Here is a 26,157-nt window from a genome sequence, read left to right on the forward strand (position 1 = left end):
TGGATATGATGCGGTACTATCTCCCATTTTTTGCTGCTTTAGCCATAATTTAAAAAATACAACTAATATATTTTTATAGTTATAAATAAAAGCCTTTTAATGAGATGGTACTCAGTGGAGTTCTCCTGCTTCATCTAATTTCATATATACAACAGTTTCATAAAAATCACCATAATATTTTATACTTCTGAGATAATACTGACCAGCAAGCTGCCAACTGTACATGTGGTTTCCTGGGAGACTACAAGTATTTTTTTCAAGAATTGTGGGACCACATCAAAACACCATTTCACCGTAATACTCTACTTTGCTGTTGTCTCCAAAGTAGTGGTAACTCTGTTAATCATATATTGATCCTACTTGAAATATGATGGCTAATTATGATGAAATTCCTAAGTGTTGACTGAAATGCAAAGTAATCCAGTTCAAGTGATACAAGAAAAATCAATGTGAAAAACAAATATCATTTTTAAATTTTATTTGTAGCTTAAAATGTAATGCCGTACAATTTTAACAATCACTTAAAAAAGGATTCATATTTGCAGAAAACAGAAGCAAAACAGAAAGATATGAAATAAAATGCCATCTTGCTTCAAGTTTTTAAATCAGTACTTAGAATACTAATATACATCTATATACACTGCAAGTATATTGTATAAATATACTATGAGTAATATTGAATCCACAATAAACATCAAGTAGGTTTTTTAGGCACACGGCATAGAACAATGCAGAATCTGCATAATTCTTGAGAGTGCTAAGTGATTCACACTTATGTCATTTTCACACATATTTCACACAAAATATACAACCATCATACACATGATCCTGAATATAACTTTTCGTCTCAACATCAGTGCCTTCTTATTCTTTGATACTATTGCACTATACAGCAATCACATAAGAAAATACTTTGCAGTTTTCTTCAACTAATTGCCTGACAAGGTATCAATGCAACCAAAATAAGTACAGCCTATCTACACAAAATAGTCACAGAAATGTGCTGAGAGGCACCAACTTACAGAACTGTTCATTGTAATGCTGGGAGTTACCCTAAAGGCAAACTTATGCATTTTAAAGTGCGTCCACCATTTTTGAATTGCAAATGCCATTTCATCCAGAAATTATTAGAAACTGAGGTAACACCTGTTTTTGTAGAGAAAGAAATACTTGAAAAAAATCACCAAAAGTGTTTTTAAAAATTCTGACAAACGTGAACCTCAGTCCCTGTAAGCTTTGTCTGCCACTCTTCCTGTGCGAATGTAAACTGGAGAACCCAAAGGAACACACCAGCTGAATTTGCATACACTGTTCGTGTTAAAGATCACAGCCAGGGGACACCTGAGATGCCCTCTGATAAGTGAGGCCTAAAGCTTCTCTCTTCATGAAGACAATGTTCAGTGATACCAATTAACCAAAATAAACCCTCCTGATCCAACACCCCCGCCCCCAGCTACAAGTCAGATTCGGGCAGATCTGGCATATCTGCCACATCTGCCATCAAATACCCTATTCCGTATCGCCCATTGGGAGCAGTGTCCAACGTCGGTGATCCACTCTGCTTCCGATAAATATTTTTACCCAAATTTGGAGATGACATTTCGCTTGAATTTTCATGAATGAGGCTTGCATCATCTCCCTCTAAGTTTACAGGCTCCTTTAGTACCCTTCCTCTCTTATAGGCCACGGAGGCTAAATTACCGGAACTGTTTTCCATAAGGTTGAAGCAACGGATGATGAAGACAGCCGGGATGGGGAGGAGTGCTACGACTACCAGAGATATACAGATAACCATTGCCCACGTTGGATATCTCAGAAATTCCTTAGATGCCTGTTAACACCAAAATATGTATTAATAATCTATTTTCCCTGCAAGTATGGAAAAAAATATTATATTTGTCTCAGGTTTGTAAGCAAAGTATTCGACCTGTTCTTGTGACTTACTATGTCCAATAGAATGGCTTAGAAGTGAAATTAAGCAACTTCGAGGTTAGACCTTAAAGGCCTTGCAATTTCTGCTCATGTCATAGAATGCTGCCATAAGTCATATTAGTTGGAAGAAGCCAAGAATAAAAAATTACAGAGAGACTCTGGCTCTTCAAGTTTAATCAACTGCATGAGTTAGCTCAGGCAAGAACAAAAGAAGACTCATCCAGCTCACCCATAGCACCCAAGAAAGAATAATCAGCATTGCTTTCAATTGTGACATTGAGGAGGTAGTTTGTTATTAAGCAATAGATACCTGTTACATATGCCATATTGACTTTTGAAATCTAAATTTTATCACATTTCTGGGGTTTTGGTGAGGGATAACAGACTTGTTTATGCCTCGCCATGAATTCAGTTGTTACTATATAGAATTATTGACCATAGAATAAAGGTCAGAAATACTCCTGAAAAATAAGCACTCTAACTTTATAACATCCCATGTATACATAATGGTTGCATTATGATATGGGTAATGCAGCCTGAAGACAGAACTGAAATAGTCATTGCTAATATAAAATAGTTATAACAAAATATTACTTCGACAGTTGTTTACATTGTATCTATATGGTTGATGCATCTTTTCATCAGAAAATAGTATCTGGGATATGATTTAATACATTTGTAAGGGAAAATATTTCTGGTGGTTTGAGCAATATATTTTCTAGTTCAAGGCTGAATAATCATTGGTTCATCTATGTGGTGACATGAATAAAGCTACTTTAATGAGAACCAAATTAATATTTGATGTAATCTACAATGTATAAAAATCTACAATGTATAAAAAAATCATATATGTTTGGGAATGAACAAAACATAAATCTCAAGATTTTTGCATAAAAGCAACACCAGTCATTAAATAGTAAAATATACTGTGAAGAAAGCAAAAGGTAAAAACTTCCTTATTTTGTATTTTACCTTGTCTTTATTCCATGCATCATAGCCAGGAGGATTTAATATCATATTCACAGTAGAAGTTATTAGCAGGAATAATAGCACTAGAGGCGTAATATATTTCCACAAATAGTAGTAATATCTGTAGGGAGCAAAGCCCAGCATATCTCTTAGGTCTTCCATAAATCTAAATAAAAAGAAGGCAATTATTTCTCAATTTTATGTATTACCTTATAAATGTGCATTAGACCAATGATTTGACAGGGAATTAGACATGATACCATATGACATTTTATACTTATCAAAAAGTTACACTGGAAGATGACATAAATTAAGATCATATAAAGTAAAATGGAACCAGTTAAATACATACTGTAATTTTTATTTAGGTAAAGCACTCTTTAGCCAACTACTGAAATGTCTCCTTCTACTGATGACTTCCTACTCTATGAACACAACATCATCAATACTTTATCAAATTTCAATACAATGCAGGTTAGAACTTGTAGGTAGCTTGATAGAGTGTCCAGATGGCTGGTTTTGAAATTAAAGTCAAAGTTAAAGTCCTAGCTCTACAACTAATGTAGTAAGTCCTTCTGTACAGGAGGGCACATTCTCCATGTGACATGGATGCTATTAGTTACCACAGAGTATTTTTATGAAGTTTAAGAATCAGTGCATGTCAGACAGCCATTGCTACTATTGCTATCTAGTACATGACTACAAAATGGAAGTTCCCTTACCTGGAGCTTTTGACAGTAATGAAAACATTCTCACAAAGCTTATTCAATGTCAATATGTTCCTCTCTGTGATGTGTAAGAGGGCTCTGGTCTTCATTCAACACACATTCCTACTTTACACAGACCTCTAATAAGCTTGATGATCTTATTGCTTTAGTCTATACATGTTCACTAAAGACAGAAACTTAAAAAAATGGACAATATTTTGCCAAAAATGCCTCCAGGAACATTTTTCTTCTGAGATTACTCTCATGCTTCATCTCACAGCAAGTATATACACCTCTCACATCAAGCAGGTATATAATTCAGAGGTTAAAGGCATCTAGTGAATTCAAATAATGACTCCATATAAATATGAAGTTGTGTATATCAAATGCCATATATATCTCAGAGCAGTACATATATGGTGTCCCCAAAATGTATACACACACTTTGGATAATTATAAAGGCAGTGTTTATTAAAATACATTTCATTCTCAAAATTGAGCTATCAGCTATTAAACTGTGTATACATTTTTGGGGGACACCCTGTATTTTCCCAAAATTGGCCTGTTACACAAGGCATTATGTAGCATAAAAAATGAAATTCCTCCTTGCCGAAACCGGTTTGGCTCAGTGAATAGAGCGTCGGCCTGCGGACCTAAAGGTCCCAGGTTCGATTCCGGTCAAGGGCATGTACCTTGGTTGCGGTCACGTCCCCAGTGGGTGATGTGCAGGAGGCAGCTGATCGATGTTTCTCTCTCATCGATGTTTCTAACTCTCTATCTCTCTCCCTTCCTCTCTGTAAAAAATCAATAAAATATAAAAAAAAATGAAATTCCTCTCATGAAACAGGTCAGCAAAGTAATGAGGAGCATAGGCTGGGAGTTAAGCAGAAATGACTATGAGTCCCAGGTCTGTCTCTGGGCAGGTTTGATGAGCAAGTCACTTGGTATCTCACTGAGCCTGAGTTTTCTCATCTGTAAAACATAGATAACAATAACTCAAAACAATAAGGTTTGTGGAAAATAGCCACTAGATCTTGGACGTTTCTATTTGACAACCTGTATTAAATCCAAGCTCCAGAATCCTAGACTATATTACCATCTACACAATTCGATCTAATTACTAATAGGCGAATATACTTCATTAAAATTGTTAAATAAAGAAGAGCCTTCAAAAGATTTTGTTTGTGGTATTTTCCCCTCTAATCATTTTTCTCCCCTTCTAAATTAAATAGATAATGTCAATTGGTGTTTCCAAAATAAAGATGAAAATATACTTACTTATCTGCTCCATAGATAAAGGATACAGCAATATTCTCAAAAATGACTACAATTAGAAGCGGCAGCGTAGCAGAATAACCATCAAGCATTATAACAAAGTAATTTCCAGAACGTTGCACAAATATCAGACCAACACAAAATGCCAGAAGACAACAAATAACTGGACAAAAGGAATAAATGAAAAAATTAAGCCCTTATTTAGAATCAAGTATTTTAAGTCGTATTATGATTTACTATATTCAAAATATAATTTTGTTTTCACTTTTATAACTTGTCAATAATATGCATAGGCAATACCTTTCTTAATATTGTGGAACATTACATAGTGGTAATAGTTACCTGGATTTAGCACACATTTAATATAAATTCATTGTTAGAGAGTAATACAACCATCTCCCTTAGTCTATGCAAACTTACTTACCAAGCACAAATAATAAATGAGGTAAAACTGTGAAGATTTTAAAAGTATAAATCCCCATGCCTTTCTTCTCTTTATTAAGAGCAAAGTGAACTTTTCCAGCAGAAAATTTTCATAGGTCATTCTTACGTATTTTCAAAATATGTTTTTATTGATTTCAGAGAGGAGGGAGAGGGATAGGGAGATAGAAACATCAATGATGACAGAGAATCATTGATCTGCTGTCTCTTGTACACCCCAAACTGGGGATCAAGCCGACAACCCGGGCATGTGCCCTGACTGGGAATTCAACCACTGAGCCACATCGACTGGGTGGTCATTCCTAGTTTTAATCTCATTTTATAGTTTTGGAAGCTATGAATTTCTGCATTAATAATGAGAGTAATGCAGCTTATAATAAAATTGTGATAAAATACATAGTTTTATATTTTACTGAAGTCTGGTTATTTTTAAAGCATAACTAAAAAAACTTAGCAGGCCTTGCCTTAGCACCAACCCAAATCTATATTTTGATATTGCTTAACAGACCAGTTGGGAATCTATACTAATAAAAGCCTAGGTGGTCGTCACACCCTCACGTCGTCACAAGATGGCATCACAAGATAGCATGTGCATAGCGGAGATGGGACCTGGCAGCTGCTCTGCACAGTGAGACCTGGGGGTTCTGCAGCTCCATGCGGCATGGTGGATGCCAGTACCAGTGTCTCTGCCGCCTCACGCGGTAGGGGAGGGAAGTTGTGGGCAACCAGGCCAGCAAGGGAGGGCAGTTGGGGATGATCAGGCCAGCAAGGGAGCAGTTAGGCGTCGATCAAGCCTCCAACGGAGTGGTTAGGGGGTGATCAGGCTGGCAGGCAGGTGAGTGGTTAGGAGCCAGCGGTCCTGGATTGTGAGAGATCGGGCCTAAACTGACAGTCGGACATCCCTCAAGGGGTTCCAGATAGGAAAGGGTGCAACACCCCCTCCATGCACAAATTTCGTGCACCGGGCCTCTAGTACAATTATAACAGGGTTGAGCAATTTGATTATCCAACCTAAGAAGAACCACCTAAAAGAAATTTCTGCACTAGAATCTGAAAAAGATAGAGAAACTTCTGACCATTAATATAAAAACTTAGAGAAACTTCTGGAATCCATATAATATTACCATAGTTTTGTTTGACTTTTTATTCTCTCATGCACATTAGTAGAGAAACCCTCAAAAATAAAAGATGACTGTGTTCTAGTTGTCAACCACCTTTTAACAGAAGTGAGCAAAAGCAAAAGAAGGTGAGAACACAGAAATCCCTGGGTTTGAAGATGGGGTTTCCAACAATGTCAACAGGTATGGGTCATATTAGGCCATCTCTGAAGCACTATGCTAGGGTTATGAGCTGCACCATACATAAACAAATTATATATATATATATATATATATATATATATATATATATATAATGAGAAGTAACATGTACTATACTTGGAATCTATCATATATTGAAATGTTTAAATGCTTGTCACAGTATATTGTACTTAAAAGTCTCAGGATGGAAGTAGCAAAGCTTGAATATGGACCATAGTCTGTGTCACTTCCACTGTCTCCTAATTACACCACAGTATAAGGCAAACGTGAAGAAAGTGAATTCTAGGTGGTACAGACAGAGTTTTGCTGGAGATGTGAGATGAAAAGATCACAGGGGATTCACTTATTTAAATCTCACTGTTCCACTAGAGAAGACAAAAATACATCTGGCAAAGTTGATGGAGGATCACTTTATTGGGGTCAAATATAACTTGAATACAGGTATGATCCCAAAGACAGGTAATGGGGGAAGAGAATACATTCCCTTTGCTCTGCCCAAATAGGTCTCCCAGTAGGCAGCAGACACTACCATGTGTGTTCTTCCCTCTACACTGTTGCTTTTTCCTGAATTTGCAAGCCCGCTTACCTCACGGGCTTTGGCTATGAGACAAAGACGAGGAAAGCAGCAAAGATGGCTGTTATTTAGCCTGCACATCAGGCAGAATATCAATAGCCTTAAGTGGAATAGAAACTGAAGAAGTAGAAACTGCCTTTTGATAAAGATAAAGAAGTTTCTCATTTTTGTTCAGCTGAGTGGAGGATATTTAGTATCAATATTTAAGGAACTGCTTAAATTGCTTTACACACACACACACACACACACACACACACACTTAGCAGAGCAGTAAGTGGTAAAGGTGTATATTTGAGACTTATTTACACATAAAATATTACTGAAATATTTCAGAGCTAAACACAGAACCTCAGGGAGCTTGTGCACCACTGCCCAGCATTCAAGATCACCTACATGTTTTTTAGCCAATTTATTTTTGCATCACTTCCCAACACTGTTCTTGCACGCTGGTCTGGTTGGCTTCCTCACTGTTCTCTTTAGCTCTCCATGTGCTACATCCTCTGACCTGTGAGAAGACCTCTCCTCTTTCAAATTCAAGATGACTTTTGTTTCTTCTTAATTTGTATGACATGTAAAGTCTCTATTATGCTACCTATAAGTATATTACATGGTACAAGTCTTTTATCTACCCAGATTGCTTTTAATTAACAATACAATTGTTTTTTTGGAGAAGTGGCTTGCCTATATCTTTGTTTCTCTGTTATAATTTCTCATATCTTTTACATCCTTCAAATGCAGTTCAAAATGGTACTTTACTAAGTGCTTGCAGATTGGCTTATTAACAAGCATCGATATTGATAAGTTGTTTTATTTGCTTTCCTACTAGAACTATGAACTACTAGTAGACCACAACTTCTTCTACACTAGAAATTTGGATTTATCAATTTTAGAAAATTTGGGAAAGGAATTTGAAGTCTGAGCCACCTTACTATAGTTAATTATTTGACTTGTATACAAATTAATACATAAACAATCTATGACTTTATTCTAGTGACAGTAATTCATGATGACATTACTATTAATTAAGAGCAATGTAAAAATATTCACTAATAGTATGATGTATTAAGTCTATCATTTGCAATTATACATTACATAGTTATATGATTATACAGTTATATAAAAAATAACAAATATTAGCAATACATATTTACAAATAGACATTAATAAAACCCCAAACAACACCAAGAGTAAAATGGCCTGTATCAGTCAATGGAAAGTCAAGTACATAAAAACTCACCAGTAACCAATTCTTTGCTCACTTTGAAACTGTCCACCACAGGCGTGATGATCCCTTCGATGAATCCAAACATGCTGCTGAGGCCTAGATTTATCAGCATGAGGAAGAACAACACTGACCACAAGGGAGCTAGAGGGAAATGTGTCATCGCTTCTGTAAAGGCAATGAAAGCTAAACCAATTCCCTCAACCTCCTGTAAAATAGACAGAATAACAACATGAATACAGAGCAATTTTAAGTGATGGCTACATACATCAGTTACAAAGAAGAGAAACTCTGAATAATGCCTTGAGGGACTGGAAATAAACATGCAGAATCACATTGTCTCCTAAGAAACTGTGCCTTTCAACTAACAAGTTGATTGTCTTATCTCATAAAGAAAACAAATAAACCAGAATTTAAAAACAACAAAACACCTTTAAAGGCTAAGATTGTCTTTCCTTACAGGATTCAAGATTTTTATATTATTGACTAAAGGCCAGGTGCACAAACTCGTGCATGTGTGAGGTCCCTCAGCCTGGCCAGCGACTGGGGCCAATTGGGTCTTTCTTGCCCAGTCTCAATCCAGGCCAATGGGGGCCAGCCAGCTGGGGAGGAACACAAGATGCTGGCCAGCTGGGGAGGAACCACAGGAAGGCTCCAGGGCGTGTCCAGCCCTTCTTACCCTGTCCTGATTGGCTGGACCCCAGCAGCAAGTTAACCTTACGGGTTGGAGCGTCTGCCTCCTGGTGGTCAGTATGCACCAAATGGTAGACCAATTGGTCAGACCCTTAGCATATTAGATATATATAGGTTTATATTAGGTTTATATATATTTATATGTATATAAAACTATATATATATATATATATATATATATATATATATATATATATATAGTTTTTCCATAATTTTCTGCACATGATTCTTTTTTTTTATGTTCAGACCTATCCTGACATGTACATCTGACTAACCAGCTCTGTAACAGTTCCCCCCATGCCAGCCCTTGGATGCTTGGCTCAAGGAAGATTGGAAGCAGGGTCCTAGCAGAAAATCACTAGGAGTGAATAGGGGATTTGAAAGGGTGGGTCAGATCAAGCATGAGACCTCATGTCAGGAGGGCACAGGGGACCAAGGACCACAGTAGCCCTCCCTCCCAAAGCTACATGCTCTGTGAGAGAGGGCTGCATGGGATCAGGAAGTGACATAATCATGCCACAGGAGGCCCTGATCCCGCAGCCATGAGTGCCCTTCACTCTGCTGAACAAGGAGGATATTATTTTTTGTTTGTTTTTACATAATTCTTTATTGTTGGAAGTATGACACATGTCCCACTTTTTCCCCCATTGACCCCTTCCAGCCCACCCAGTCCGACCCCCAGCCTTGACCACCTGTTGTCTGTGTCCCTGGGTTATGCATATATGCATACAAGGTCTTTGGTTGATTACTTCCCACCCACCCACCCTCCCCTGCCTTCCCTTCCAGATTCTGCACTCTGTTCCATGCTTCTATGTCTCTGGATCCACTTCGTTCATCAGTTTATTTTGTTATTTAGATTCCACATATGAGTGAGATCATGCTGCACATGATACTTTATGTTAGGCTCAAGTATCTTAAATCAAGTGATTAATGGCTAATTTCTCTATGACACTTTATTTTTGACAATACAGGGAAAAGGTGGTAAGCAATACAAGAATATTAGTGTTAATCTATTTTATATTTATTAAAATACATTACACTGGCAAAGAAAAAGAATTTAATCATAACTTGTTGAACACAATTATTAAAATGACCAAAAATTATTAATATATCAAAATAGTCATGCAATATGTGATAATCATGGTACAATTTTTATATTAAATATTATACCAGGAAAGGTATCAGGCTGATTTGATTTTATATGATGAAAATCACTTCATTTATATTCATATTTTAAATTACTGTGGATTAATCAATGAAATTGCTTTTAAAAGTAAAGGAAACCTTTTGTTAGGTTGTATGAGCACCCTGTAAATGTTGGAGATTAAACCCTTATCGGTGATAACATTAGCAAATATGTTCTCCCATGCAGTGGGCTTTCTTATTGTTTTGTTGATGGTTTCTTTTGCTGTGCAAAAGCTTTTTATTTTGATGTAGTCCCATTTGTTTATTTTCTCTTTAGTTTCCATTGCCCTAGGAGCAGTATCAGTGAAGAAATTGCTTCGGCATATGTCTGAGATTTTGCTGCCTGTGGATTCCTCTAGTATTTTTATGGTTTCCCATGTTATGTTTAAGTCCTTTATCCATTTTGAGTTTATTTTTGTGTATGGTGTAAGTTGGTGGCCTAGTTTCATTTTTTTGCATGCATTTATAGGGAACTCATACAACTTAACAAAAGGAAGATAAAGAACTCAATCAAAAACAAAAAATGGGCAATGGACCTAAATAGATACTTTTTGAAAGAAGACAGAAGAAAGGTCAAGATACATATGAAAACATGCTCAAAGTCACTAATCATCCAAGAGATACAAATCAAAACAACAATGAGGTACCATCTCACACCTGTCAGAATGGCTATCATCAACAAATCAACAAAAGACAAGTGCTGGTGAGGAAGTGGAGAAAAAGGAACCCTCGTGCACTGCTGGTGGGAATGCAGACTGGTGCAGCCACTGTGGAGAACAGTATGGAGTTTCCTCAAAAAACTAAAAATGGAACTTCCATTTGACCCAGTGATCCCACTTCTAGGAATATATCCCAAGAAACTAGAAACACCAATCAGAAAGGATATATGCACCCCTATGTTCATAGCAGCACAATTCACCATAGCTAAGATTTAGAAACAGCCTAAGTGCCCATTAGTAGATGAGTGGATTAAAAAAATGGTGGTACATCTACACAATGGAATACTACGCTGCGGTAAAAAAAGGAGTTCTTACCATTTGCAACAGCATGGATGGAACTGGAGAGCATTATGCTAAGTGAAATAAGCCAGTCAGAGAAAGATAAATATCACGTGATCTCACTCATTTATGGAATATAATGAACAACATAAACTGATGAACAAAAACAGATCCAGAGACAGAGAAACATCGATCAGACCATCAAACCTCAGAGGAAGGTAGGGGAGGGTGGGGGTAAGGGGGAGAAATCAACTAAAGGACTTACATGCAAGCATATAGGCCTAACCAATGGACACAGACAACAGGGGAATGAGGGCATGAGTGGGGGGGAGGTGAGGGGGTAATGTGGGGATAAGGACACATATGTAATAACTTAATCAATAAAGAAATTTAAAAAAATAAAGGAAACCTTTAATGATTTAAGAAAGTTGTCCTCTGAAATAAAGAATGTAAATTTTAAAACTGTAACGGTCATTTTCCTAACCAAAAATGTCTTCTGGAGAATGAATCTTTTAACTGAATAATACCTATTTTATTGCTTAAATATAGCTACTAACTTTATTTAGCTCATCTTCAACTTTACAGTAACGAAGATCAAGAGCAGGAAACTCCTCCCCTTTCACTCTTTTGATGATGTCATAAACTTCGTGATAAGCTTCTGCAGTGATAGTTGAAATCTTGATGTTAGGGGGAATAATGGCCTGAGGAATGTTGCCCATTTTCAAAAATTTTTCAATCATTATAGCATTTCTGAAAAACAGAACAACATGTTAATGAACACTTAAGAGTTTGGGGGGTTTAATTTCTATATAATTCTGCCATCAAATGCTAAAGGAAATTAATACTCATACTCTTCAATGCATTTCTTATTTATGACGTTTGCTTTGAAGCCCAGAACTGCAAACACCACCAATGTGGCCAAGATAGAAGTGAAAAAATTGACCAAGGGCACCAGCACAGCATCAAACTGGCAGTTGTTGTCTCTCTTGCTGTAACTTGAAAAGGCGATGACACCACCAAATCCCAGATCGAGGGCAAAGAACACCTGAGTAGCCGCTTCTCTCCAGGTTTGGGGTTCCAGCATTTTTTCAAGCTGTTTAAAATGAAACATAACAGAAATCAGCTTCAAAATAATAGTTCAGAATAATCTACATGGAATTAGTTGTATTGATTAAATATATCATCATAATATTTAAATTAGGGGGGTAATCTGTTCTTAATTAGAAATAATAGGTTTTTCATTTGAAAATGAAACAAGAAATATGAACAAGAAATACTATAGATGACCAAGCTTACAGAGGGAGATGTTACTTACATAGAGATTTTCTATCTACATGGAAATTTTTAAATACTTTAAGACAAATCATCAAAGGACTATTTAAAAGAGAAGTGAACTATTTTCAATTACTTCCTGTTTATGTCTTTGTTTTCTTCCCAAAGCAAAATAAATCAATTATCAGTAAAAGTTAAATAATTACTTAACTAAAACCCTGTTTTGTGTTTTCTGGTGGAAGTCTAATAGTCAAAGCAGATATTAATCATGAGTATGGTAGAATTAAACTATTTGTATTTTGCATATCCACATATGTGTTAATTCATATATTATTCATTCATTCAAATAGATTTTCCTGAAAGCCTTCTTTTTCATAGTTAGAGAAATGCACCTACAGGGGTAGGCAAAAGTAGACTCACAGTTGTGAGTACGCAAAGCAGAGTTTAATCGTATGTCATTATTTATTATTGTATTATTTACTTGTCTTCTTGTTATTATTATTATTGCTATTATTTCAGATCCCTACTTATGATTTACCTTTTAAGTAATGATGGCTGGTAAATTAAACCTACTTTTGCCCACACCTCATATCATATCTAAGACCCTTTCAGATCCAAAGTTCTAAAGTTCTGAATCTGTGCTGAACATGTATTTCAAGTAACTCTGCTTTACTTCTTAAATAATTATCAAACCTTTCAAATGGAACAACTAATATTAGGCATATGTGTCAAAGACCACAATAAATAGTTAAGTTGGATTTCAGTAACAGTAATGTTTTTAACTGGCATTTTTTTTTAACAATTGTGATGAAACTACCTTTCATGGGAGCAATGCCAAATACAGGTAAGAACATGAAATCCACGGACAGTTTCAGATACTGATTCTGCCACTTAATAATCCAAATAGTCTAAATAGTGCCCCCTAGGGTAAGTGGCCAGTCCTTTCTGTTTCTGCTTCCCTAGCTGAATCATGGGGGTAATAAGACACAACTTGCCACATTGCCTACCACACTCTCACTGCTCAAAAACTGCCAACATATATAGACTACAGTGGCAGGCACATTGATGATTATATATATATAATCTGATTTAATCTTTTCAATAATCCATGAAATTGTTGCTGCTATTATCTACATCTTTGAAAGGTTAAGGAACCTGCCTAAGGTTGCACAGCAGTTCTGGGGTAGAACAGAAATGTGAACACACTCAGAGATGACAAAATCCATGGTTCTCTCAAATATTAGAATTTATTGTTCAATTCATTTAGTTATTATTATTGAAATGTATGACTTTTTCATAACATAATAATTATTATACTTATAATGTATGTATAATTAACTGAGATAGGCATATTGTTTATTGACCATTGTTATCTTAACTAATTCTGTGTTGATCTACTACTACTACAATCAACTGCCTATCTCCACTTCACCCACTAGGTGGCAGAAAGCACTTATTTACTAAGGACATTATTCAGATTGCTATACTTCTAATTCAGGAACTAAATCTCCATTCACAGTTTAGGGAATATTTCATGTGTTAAGGTACTTTTCCCTTATATAAGCAATGTAAATTCAAAGTAATTAACACCTTCTTATTGTTATTATATCAACTATCACACCGTATAGTGAACTAACACAGAATCTTATCTACAGTCAATGAAAAGTGAGCTGAACAAAGAATTAACTATATTTTAAGTGATCTGTAGACCCGGTTTAGAATGTTAATAATGCTGCAGATTTGAATATAGGGGCCATGCAAAAAGTGCCATAACAAAGGGTTTAAATTCCAAAATATCTATTTAAATCAAATATTGAGAATTATGTCTCAAACAATTGCCAACTTAGAAAAAGGTGATATGCCAGAAAGTCATACCAAAGCTAGTTAGTTGTTTTAAACTTAAAACACTTTTCTTTTTTAATATTATAAATAATGTTGGTCACTAAGTTATGTCCCATTTGAAGGTGATTTGCATTATAATGTAGCCAAAACTGATGAATCTTAACTAGTTACTCAGTGAAGTGTCCCAACAATGATAGATGTTAAACAGGACTTATGAACCACTCAAGAACACCAGACACCAATGTCAATATTTTTGCTACTAGAGAATGAATACCAAGTTAGAACCAGATACCTAAAAAACACAGCCCCTTGTACAGAGTATCAAAGCAGCTATCTCAAGTGACAAATAATTCTTGGGAAGCTAGTATCTTCTGCCCAAGTCTAACACCATGATCATTCTTCAAGTAACTTCCAATTGCTGACCTAAATTTGAAATTGTCTGCCTTAAATAGTATTAGCAAAGTAATAGTGGGGTATAAGTTCATTTCATGACTAACCAAATAAATATACATCTCAAAACTTGGTTTTCTTTCCTGTCAAATCAAAATACCTGGTCCACAAAGATTGCTGTGCGTGTTCAATGTGCCCAGCATTGAGTTCAGCACTAAACGGAATGACAGAGCATACTGAAGTTCTGAGCCTTTTATGAAATCAAATGAGAATTTTCCTAAAATGTACATTTATTTACAAAACTCACCAAGTAAATATTATTTTATAAAGTACAAAATTTCAAAACAAAACAAGATTGATTTTCTCTGAGAAGGGATTTAACCTGGGTCCATGGATTTTATATGTTTTGTTCACCTCCTGGCACAATAAGAAAATGAATATGTTCTCTGGTAAGAAGTTCCTATTATTGTCTTTTTAAAAGGGATCCATGACACAAAATGTTAAGAACCCACTGAAATAGAAGGAGAAAAATAAAGACTGAAAAGTTCTAAAATTTACAAGTATAGAAATTGGAAGTCAATTTAATATAATAGAGAAATTGTTAAAGTTTCAATAGTGACAGCCTTAATCTAGAACTAAAATGGTACATTTAAAATTGGAGCTAGATGGAGATAATTAAAGACATATAAAATCTCTGGTTTATCTAAGCTAGATAACATAACAGCTATACTTTGAAAGCCTGATGTATATATGTTAGGACAATTATCTCTGGAATCAAACTGTGGGAAAATTTTAACAACAAATATAATGATTTCAAGATCATAAGTCTTAAATAGAAACAAAGTACATACCTGAGGGGTAAACATGTGGCGGATGCCATAAGTTGAACCTTCTAGGAAGAGTGATCTGACTAGGAAACATATAAGTATCACATATGGAGACAGAGAACTAAAATACACAATCTGCAAAGAAAAAAAACAAAAATAGGTGAGACACATATATTCTTTTTTATAGTTCAGATTGTGTTCTGTTCTATACTTTGACAGTTACTATTTTTATATGGTTAATAAAATGATTAATAACTTGTATAGCCATCTGAGAATGCTTATTAGTCTTGATTTTATGACTTATTTAAGATCTTGTTTGAGATGTACTAAGAAATAAGAAAGTTCTATTTAATCTCCTTTACAATAGTCCAGAGATATTGTGTAATTTGAATAGTGTTGATTCATTATAGTTTAGAAAATAAACAATATTTAAGAGAAATAAATGGGCACTAATCCCCTAAAAAATTCTTACTTTATTGTTTTAGGTTAAAAAAAAAAGTCTTTTTTTTTTCATTAACCAAACTTTCCTTATGATTCTGTCTAGCTTCTGGACTAGAGAGTGGTCCCTTTTAAATCCCCCAAGGAACTTAAACAAATAACCATCGGCTTCAGAAGCTTTGCTTTAAGTTAAGCAAATGTTTTTTACAGAAAAATAATGTCCTATCCAGACATTTACTGCCTCCTTGATATCTCCAGGGGGAAGCCTATTAAGTCTCTAAAATATTTCAGATTCAGAAGGTAACTTCTCAGTTTCCCCCAGACCCATCCTCACGCACCTCCATCTCAGTAAATGGCCCACCATCCATCCAGTGGCTGAAGTTAAAGGTTCAGAAGTAGTCCTGCACTTTTTGTAATATTTTCCTAACCGGTTTCAGGTGTTTAACCAGAGATGCCTTGGATTAACTCATCCCCTGCTTAACATATCCCAGGGACTTTGAATACAGTTGAAATAAAATCCCAATTCTTCCCTCGAACCTGCAAAGCCTTACATCAGAGCCCTATTTGCCTGTCCCACCACTCACTTCCCACTGAACTCTAGTCCCGCAGGCCCTTGTTACCTGTCCTAAGACTAAGCGCTTCAACTTAGGGCCAGAGCAGGGCTGCACTCATCTCCCGTATCTGCACAGGAGCTTTCTCCTTGCTATTTATGTCTCAGCTTTATCTGTTCCAGGAAGTCTGCTTAGACCAATCTAAAACAGCTGTGCTTTCTTCCATCCAATATCACTAACTGCCCTCCCCTGTATCCCCTTTACCCTGTGTGACATTATCTTGTTTTGTTTACTTACAGGACTCAGCACTGTTGAAATTATGTTTGTTTTGTTCTGTTTTTTGGTTTGTTTTATGTTTGCTTGTTAATTTCCAGTCTCTCCTACTTGAATGTAAACTCTGTGAGGTCAGGGGCCTTTTCTCTCCTGTTCACTATCATATCCCAAACACCTAATACAATTGCTGGCACATAGTAGGTATACAATATGTATCTGTGGAGGGAAGGAATGGAGGGAGGGTGGGAAGAATGGAGGAGAAACCTGTGTAGGGCAAGTAAGAAATACTGAATCCAGTAATACCTATAGACAAACAGCATACATATCAATATTATAATTTGCACTTCTATAGTTCTATCCACTGTTATTTAATTGCATTTATTTTTATTTTTAAATGATATGTATTATTTTTAATAATTGCATTTAATTGTACTTATATTTAAATGCATGGGGAACACCCTAAGAAAAACTTATCTACACTAATTAAAGGGTAACATGCTAATTAGACCGGGTGTCTTCTGGACATCCTTCCGGACAAAGCCACGGTGCCAGAGGCCAAGGTAGAGGCAGTTAAGGGGTGATCAGGTTGGCAGGGGAGCAGTTAGGGAGCAGCTAGGCTGGCAGGGGAATAGTTAGGGGGCAACCAGGCTGGCAAGCAGAGACAGTTAGGGGCAATCAGGCAGGCAGGCGAGCAGTTAGGAGCCAGTAGTCCCAGATTGCAAGGGGGAGTCTGACTGCCGGTTTAGGCCCGCAGGGATCGGGCCTAAACTGGCAGTCAGACATCCCCCGAGTGGTCCCAGATTGGAGAGGGTGCAGGCCTGACTGAGGGACACCCTTCCCTCAAATTGTATGCACCAAGCCTCTAGTCTATAATAATAAAAGCATAATATGCTAATTAGACTGGACAGCTGAACAACCTTCCGAATGTCATTCCGGACATCCTTTTGATGAAGCCACGGTGGTGGGGGCCAAGGCACAGGTGGTTAGGGACAATTAGGCTGGTAGGCAGAGAGGTTAGGGGAGGTCAGGCAGGCAGGCAGAGGCAGTTAAGGGCGATCAGGCAGGCAGGTGAGCAGTTGGGAGCCATCAGGCAGGCAGGCAGATGAGCAGTTAGGCGCAATCAGGCAGGCAGGCAGAGTGATTAGGGGTGGTCAGGCAGGTGGGCAGGCAAGCAATTAGGAGCCAGAGGTCCCAGATTTTGAGAGGGATGTCCAACTGCCCATAGGGATTGGGCCTAAATGGCAGTCGGACATCCCTGAGGGGTCCTGGATTGCTAGAGGGTGCAGGCCAGGCTGAGAGACCCCTCTCCCATGCACAAATTTTGGGAGTGCAAAATAAAGTCCGTGCACCAGGACTCTAGTACTATATAATAAAAGGCTAATATGCAAATTGACCAAACGGCAGAATGGCCAGTCGCTATGATGAGCACTGACCAGCAGGGGGCAGAAGCTCAACACAGGAGCTGCCCCTATTGGTCAGTGTGCTCCCACAGGGGGACACCACGCAGCCAGAAGCCGGACTCACGGCTGGCGAGGGCAGCAGCAGTGGCGGGAGCCTCTCCCGACTCTGTGGCAGCATTAAGGACCCCTTGGGGTCCCAGACTGGAGAGGCCCCCCCTCAGTGCACAAATGTCATGCACCAGGCCTTTAGTTATGAATAAAATCCCAACATACGTAAAATCAATATTTTAATTTAATTATCTATCTATCTATAAGCTTAAGTGGCCAAACGACGGGTCAACCAGTTGCTATGATGCACACTGACCACCAGAGGGCAGATGCTCAACATAGGAACTGCCTCCTGGCGGTCAGTGCACTCCCACAGCGGGAGCGCTGCTCAGCTGACTGATGGGTGCCAGATGCCGTGCCCATGGCTGGCGAGTGCAGCTGAGGTGGCATGAGCCTCTCCCACCTCCATGGCAGCGCTACCACATGGTGGCAGCGGCAAGCACAGCGGGGCTGAGATGAGCTGGAGCAGCATGGCGCCTGGCCTGGGCTTAGACTCCTCTCCGGCCACCTGTTGCTTTGTGCATTACTACATCCGTTGGGGGATGTCAGACTGCCAGTTTCAGCCCCTCAGTCAGGCCTGTGGGGATTGGGCCGAAACTGGCAGTCTGACATCCTCCAAGGGGTCCCGGATTACGAGAGGCTGCAGGCAAGGCTGAGGGACCCCATTGGTGCATGAATCCGTGCACTGGGCCTCTAGTTTTTAATAAAACATAATTTTATAATCATTTAAAATTGGTTTAATTCCTTAATTACTTGAGATCAGAATGCCTTCAGATGGAGTACTTTTTATTCTTCTTATTGCTTAATTTTAGTATTCTTTAAATTTGCCAGTTTATGTATCTACTTAAATAGTCTTGATCTCACTTGAATTAAAGCTATTCTTTTTTATGATTCTTCTTCACAAATCTTGATGCTAGCCAGAAGTAAGAATTTACTTTGTAAAGGAGGTGTTTTTTTAACAGAACTCAACTTTCCTGCCTCATAAATGACTTACTTTCATTAATTCGACTTACTTTAAAAGTGAAAATGAAGGCTACACAATAAAGTAGTCTGAATAGGTTATGGTTTTTCCAATAACTGTGACATATTATCAGCATGTTCTTAATATAACTTCAAATTAGAGACTAAGAGAAGAAATGACTCTTCCTGTACTTTTATTTGTCCAGGCTAATCACACCCATAATAAGTCCCTCTTGCCCATGTTCCATAACCAACTCATCAAGCAAAATTATTGATTCTACCACTGAATTCACACATATATCTAATTGTTTCCAACCTTACTGATGTATCACCATTAAAATAATTTCCTGGTTACCTAACCTCCAGATTTTCCCTTCATTCCTGAAATCCATCATCTACACTAGAATGATCTCTCTAAAGATTTGATGGTGTCAATGAATAGCTAAAGATCCTCAAATGGTCTACATCGTTTGGTATGTAACAGCCAATCATTCTAACAGCCCATCTACTGTTAGAATGTAAGTCAACTTACATTTCAAGTTTCATCTTTCAAGAGCTGCACGAGTTGTATGTAAAAGTCATAAAGGTGTGTGTACTCAGCAATCTTTGGGCTTTGTACATGCTATTTTCCATGCATCCATTATTTTTTCTCCTCAAACACATACTCTAGCCCCAAAGTTACCTTCTCTATGAAAACTTACCCCAGATTCATGTTAATTTCAGTGACTACATCTAAATTTTAAATTTTTTTATTTGTTGATTTGAAAGAGAGAGAGACAGAGAGAAAGAGAGAGAGAAAGAGATCAATTTGTTGTTCAACTTATTTATGCATTCATTGATTTTTTTAAAAAATATTTATTGGTTTTAAAGAGTGAGAGATCATGTTTTGTTGTTCCACATATTTATGCATTCATTGATTGATTCTTGTATGTACCCTGACAGGGGATTGAACCCACAACCTTGACGTATTGGGATAACATTCTTAACCAACTGAGCTACCCAGCCATAGCCCATCGTGCATTTTTTATATACCTCTATTACTGCATTTATTCTGCTGTAATTATCTATCTCACCCATTAAATTATGGGTTCCATGAGGACAAAACTGTGCCCTATTCATATTTTCATATTTGTTAATTCCTAACATATAGTAAATACTCAAAAAATGTACAGAATTTATACAAAGTTAAGTTTTCCTTTATGCATACATTCCATAAAAATTAAACTCATCTTTATTCTGAAATATTTTTAAAATTATGAACTAATTATATTGTCAGATCATTTCAATTTTCATTTACTAGTTCAACAAGTATTTGAGTTCTTAAAGACCCTGATTTGGATTCAATGAAAAGACTCTAGCATAGCTTCCTAAAATGAACAATAAAACTTTATATTTAGCCCTGGCCAGTTTGGCTCAGTGGATAGAGTGTTGACCTGCGGACCAAAGGGTCCCAGATTTGATTCCGGTCAAGGGCAATCGGTCCAACATGCAGGAGGCAGCCGATCGATGATTCCCTCTCATCATTGATGTCTCTATCTCTCTCTTCCTCTCCCTTCCTCTCTGAAATCAATAAAAATATATTTTAAAAAATTATATTTAATGTGACACGGAGAAAAATAATGACCAAAAATTTAAACATGTAAGTAGTATTAAGTAGGTCACAGGTAAAACACACACACACCAAAATATTAATTATTAAATTCTGAGATTTAAGATGAATCCGAAGCCAGCTCTTTACAGAGGTGTCCAGATGAATGTCAATATACAATTAAATAAGTTCAATTAATTGGTTCAATTTGGTGTCTTCTACCATTTGAGTTTTTAAACTCAAATTATTTCTTTAATCATATGGGTATAATCTTATACCAAATAGATACCTACTATTATTAAAAATAGGTTCATCTACCTCTCTATATGTAAAAGTCTACACATTCTCCTTACAACACTTTATTTTATTCATTGCTAAATGAAATTATTTTTCAAATATGTTTATTGTCTTCCTCTGCCACTAGACTGGACATTTCATGAGGGAAGGTGTTTTGTCTGCCTTGTTCATCCCTCTATCTTCAGAACAAGGTCAGTGCCTGACACATAGTAGGTGCTCAATCAATATATATGCATTAAATGATTTGATGAATGACTGACTACCTCGTCCAGAAAATAAACACTTTTAAGAACTGAGAAATGAAACAGTGAAATGTTTCTTTGGCTAATTTTAAGACCCTCTGGATCTTGACAACTGGAATGCCTTTCAGTAAGAGATTAGTTTATCAACAAACACATTGTCTGAAAATATTTCCATTCCACCGAACCACTGAAGACCATAAAACATACGAAATAATTTTGTTAGTTTTTTTTAATATTAAAATGCTTATTATAAACACACTTTGAGAAAGTCATTTTCTTTGAGGACTTTATAGCCAATTCTGGACATTTGTTCTCCTTAAACATGCTAATTTTGCAGGAAAATGAGGTTTTATAAAACCACTAGACGCCCAGTGCACAAAAATCCCTCACCCCAGCCTGTGCCCTCTTGCAGTTTGGGACCCCTCAGGAAATGACCACATGCAGGCTTAGGCCCGCTTCCCAGGGGATTGGGCCTAAGCTGGCCATTAGACCTCCCTCTGGCAGCCTGGGAGCCCTCGGGGGATGTCCACTTGCCAGAGGAGAGCAGGCCTAAGCTGCAGTCGGACATCCTTAGTGCTGCTGAGGAGGCGGGAGAGGCTCCCACCATCACCAGTGTAATGGCAGCCGTCAGCCTGGCTTGTGGCTGAGCAGAGCTCCCCCTGTGGGAGCACACTGACCACCATGGGGAAGCTCCTGCATCGAGCATCTGCCCCCTGGTGGTCAATGTGTGTCATAGTGACCAGTCATTCCCAGTCGTTCTGCTGTTAGGGTCAATTTGCATATTACCCTTTTATTATATAGGAGTGCCTGGCCAGCCTGGGTGAGGGGCTGATGGCTGTTTGCAGGCTGCCCACACCCCCTTCAGGGTGGGGGTGGGGGGGGTCCTGCTGGGGTGCCTGGCCAGTCTGAGGGCTGTTTTCAGGCTGGCCACACCCCCTTCAGGGTGGGGTGGTCCTTCTGGGGTGCCTGGCCAGTCTGGGTGAGTGGCTGATGGCAGTTTTCAGGCTGGTCACAGCCCCTTCATGGTGGGGGGTCCTGCTGGGGTGCCTGGCCAGTCTAGTTGAGGGGCTGAGGGCAGTTTTCAGGCTGGCTAAGCCCCCATCGGGAACCCTCACCCCATGAGGGTGTGGCCATCCTGGGTGAGGGGCTGATAGCTGTTTGCAGGCTGGCCACGGCCCCCAGCCACCCAAGCTCCCAGTGGAGGCTGGCTGGAAGCAGGTATCTGGGATTTATTTGTCTTCTATAATTGAAACTTTGTTGCCATGAGCGAAGGCAACAGCCAGCTCAGGGTAGGCGGGAAGCTTGGCTTCCTCCATCGCCCAGGCAACCAAGCCTCCTGCTTGCTCTAGCTCCGTGGCTGCCGGCCGCCATCTTGGTTGGGTTAATTTGCATATAGTCGCTATGATTGGCTGGTGGGCGTGGCTTGAGGCATAGCGAAGGTATGGTCAATTAGCATCTTTGTCTTTTATTAGTGTAGATGCGAATCACCTGACTGACAGAAAGATTTACACATGCTAATGTACACCAAGTCCTTAGCATAGTAGTAGGAAATAATGGCAAAGTAGTATTGGCCAAAAAGTATTAACTTAGAGTTAGAAGAAAAATTAGAACTTCTCATTTGCATACTTCATCTTGGGGCAGGTATCCCCTTAACAGAGACCGTAACAAATGGACATGCTCACACTCACTGAGAGAACTCGTTTCCTTGTTATCAGGCTTGATTCCTGAAAAGTCTTCCTTTATTTGAGGATGTATCACTACCCCACCATTCTCCGTAATTCACACTATTTGACCATAGTTCTGTTCTCTGTAGCACGGATTAAGCCTTATTCTTCTTTTTATTCAGCGAGGTGAAGATTGCGATCACAGGGTTGAAATTTCTCTCCACGATACAGGGAGAAATAAAGATTTCAGTAAAATCCAGTATTACAGGCATGGATCAGCTGATCCAGTATTACAGGCATGGATCAGCTGATTATCATACTCTTCTTTTATCTCATGAAGTTTCTAGTCAGTCCTTGTGGGGTGTGTGTGTGTGTGTGTGTGTGTGTGTGTGTGTGTGTGTTGACAAAGCCTAATGCAAGTTGACTCACATTCTTCTTTTAACTGCTAAATTCTCTAAATGGTATTTTCATATACTTCCTTTAAACCATATTGCCCATAAATTATGTTTCTCTATCCTGTACTTGTGTGATTATTTATTTGGAGGCTCTTTTTGTTTTACAGGCAAACAGAGAGCTTTATATTTATCCCTGGCACACATTTCTCTATTAAGTTTAACTTGTTTCAGACTGAGGAATTATAACAATTTCAATTTTCATATCTTTGCTCAAATTACAGCTTTTTCCTCATCTGTGACTACTGAATTATTTATTCAAATATTGCCCCAAAGCCACTGAAACCTTCTAATTTAAATAATAAATTATATATGATATATAAGTTTATATTAAAATTTTCTAAAGTTATATTGTATGAATAAGAAAAATAACCACAAAATTTTGTGATAAGAAAAGGATGAATTTTTTAAAAAAATAATGATAAGACACACTCAGATTAAAAAGAAACAAAATGTGGCAGTAAGACTCAAGCACAAAGATTTTTTTTACTTCTCTGGCTAACCACTTTTGGTTCTCTTTCTACCAAATGACATTATCTTAAGAAACATGTAAATGTGCTTAGATGTGACTTAAGAATCGATCCCTTTATTTGAAATATGACTGCAATGTGTCTCAGAATGGTAGAAGACACCAAATTGAACCAATTAATTGAACTTATTTAATTGTATATTGACACTCAGAAAAAGATGAAAAGATATTTAGATGTGTTATTTATCACATTGATTTTTCCAAAGGAAAAATGGTGTGGGAGTTCCAGCAGGAAGGTAAATATGAAATTAGTTGTGATTTACAAGTTAAAATCATCAAACATTTTTAATTTAAGATGAAGTAACAGGAAGCAAAGATGAATTACGTAGACTTCTGACCTAAAAATCTTAACTATATGATGTAAAAAAATATGGCAGTGAGAGGCATTATAGGGTTGCAATTAAATAATATGGGCTCTAGATTTACACAGAGCTGGGTTTTACTCCAGGTAGCAATTACTAGCCACGATTCTTTAGGGAAATTACCTAATTTCTCAAAATTATTTTATATCTGTAAAGAAGGCCTGAGAATAGTAATTACTTCTTAGAGTTTTCTTTAGAATTCAATGGGATAAAATATATAAAGTACCTAACACATTTCCTAGAGCAAAAAGCACTTGCAATAAATATTAGCTTCTGTTATTGTTCTTGCTCTGATCATTGTGGGAATCACCTTCACTATCATCATTTATTACTACTACTACTATTATCTCCACTTCTAGTATATGCTGGTGATTGGTAATATATTAGCCTGGAAAGATATACAATCAGATCTATGCTTTGGAAAGAAAAAAATATTAGAAATAGATTATTAAAGGCAAAGAAGAATCAATAATAAATTCTTGCTATGGTCCATCCAAGAGATATAAGAGCATTAAAACAATGACAGTAATAATGAAAAAATGCAATATGAAAGCAAAAGAGTGAATAACAATTACTTTACTAATGTATTCTTAAAAAAAAAGAATTCTAAGTTTCTAGAATTCACTTAATGCCTTTTTCAACCACAGCCACTTAACATTTTCCATTTGCACTGGAAGGCGCGCCCTTTAGTCTTTTAGATTTACTCTGAGTGGGTTGTTGAGATTATCATAATAATTTATAATTATGATAATTTATAATTTACCTAGTGCTGCTCAGATCTTTAAGAAACCCTCCACACTAGAGACCATATTAAGATATCTTATGCAAGCATTCCTTAGAATAATATAAGACAACTAAAATGAAAAAATTCTTTATTCTACCACTTTCCCCGATTTCCATGTTTGGAACTGACTGATAATCGGAGAATCAAAATATTAGGGTAAACTCAATAAATAGAAAAAAATGGTATTGACAAAAAATTTCAAAACTCTTGATGAAATAAAAGATTATAAATTACTTTATATTTCAGTATAAAACACTTATCTCTTTGCTTATGTCGTTTTATTAATGTAAACATATCATAAAAGCACCACTTTTTATCAATCTTTAATTAACTATGTAGAACAAAGCGCTACTTGCAATTTGCCCACAGAGATTGCAGAATCAGGAGGGTCTCTAACACACTAACTTTTTCAGAAGACTGAATGCCTTTGATCATAGCGAAGCAAACAATGGCCCAGGCAACCAGCAAGCTGATGGTCATCTTCCAGTTTAAGCCCCCGCTTTCAGAAATGGAACTGGAAATATCCAGTGCTTTTCTGTACCAGTAATAGGTGGTGTCAGAACTTTTTTCACATTCTGGCTCTACCACTGTAGAAAGAAAGATAACACAGTAATTTCAGATTATAAAGAGTAATAAGAATTTTTTCCCAATAAGGCTATAAATCAATTCTCAACATTTTCTAGAAAAGTATTACTATTCTACAGAAGCATTTAAATTCACAATAAAAACTCAACTGCAGAAGAAGTGAAATATCAACAGACATGTATCCTCTTTGATATTTCTTATCACACAATTATTAATAAAAACACATGAACTTTTTATCAAAGTAAGGAAAACATATCAAATTTATAGCCCCTTCCACT

General features: G+C 37.2%; 1 protein-coding gene across 1 annotated transcript in view; it reads right to left on the minus strand.

Annotated features, from left to right (window-relative positions):
* Nucleotides 1-1,011: 1,011 nt before the first annotated feature.
* Nucleotides 1,012-26,157, minus strand: part of SLC6A15 (solute carrier family 6 member 15) — a 32,199-nt gene continuing 7,053 nt past the window's right edge. Inside the window, exons 4-11 of the mRNA XM_023749770.1 lie at nt 25,700-25,881; nt 15,671-15,781; nt 12,167-12,408; nt 11,873-12,065; nt 8,455-8,647; nt 4,887-5,046; nt 2,905-3,067; nt 1,012-1,831 (exon numbers count right to left, since the gene is read on the minus strand). Coding sequence (XP_023605538.1) covers nt 1,454-1,831; nt 2,905-3,067; nt 4,887-5,046; nt 8,455-8,647; nt 11,873-12,065; nt 12,167-12,408; nt 15,671-15,781; nt 25,700-25,881 — 1,622 coding nt within the window. The 3' untranslated portion in view covers nt 1,012-1,453. The remainder of the gene's footprint in view (nt 1,832-2,904; nt 3,068-4,886; nt 5,047-8,454; nt 8,648-11,872; nt 12,066-12,166; nt 12,409-15,670; nt 15,782-25,699; nt 25,882-26,157) is intronic.

Source organism: Myotis lucifugus, unplaced genomic scaffold, assembly GCF_000147115.1.
Source record: "Myotis lucifugus unplaced genomic scaffold, Myoluc2.0 scaffold_9, whole genome shotgun sequence".
NCBI lineage: Eukaryota > Metazoa > Chordata > Mammalia > Chiroptera > Vespertilionidae > Myotis > Myotis lucifugus.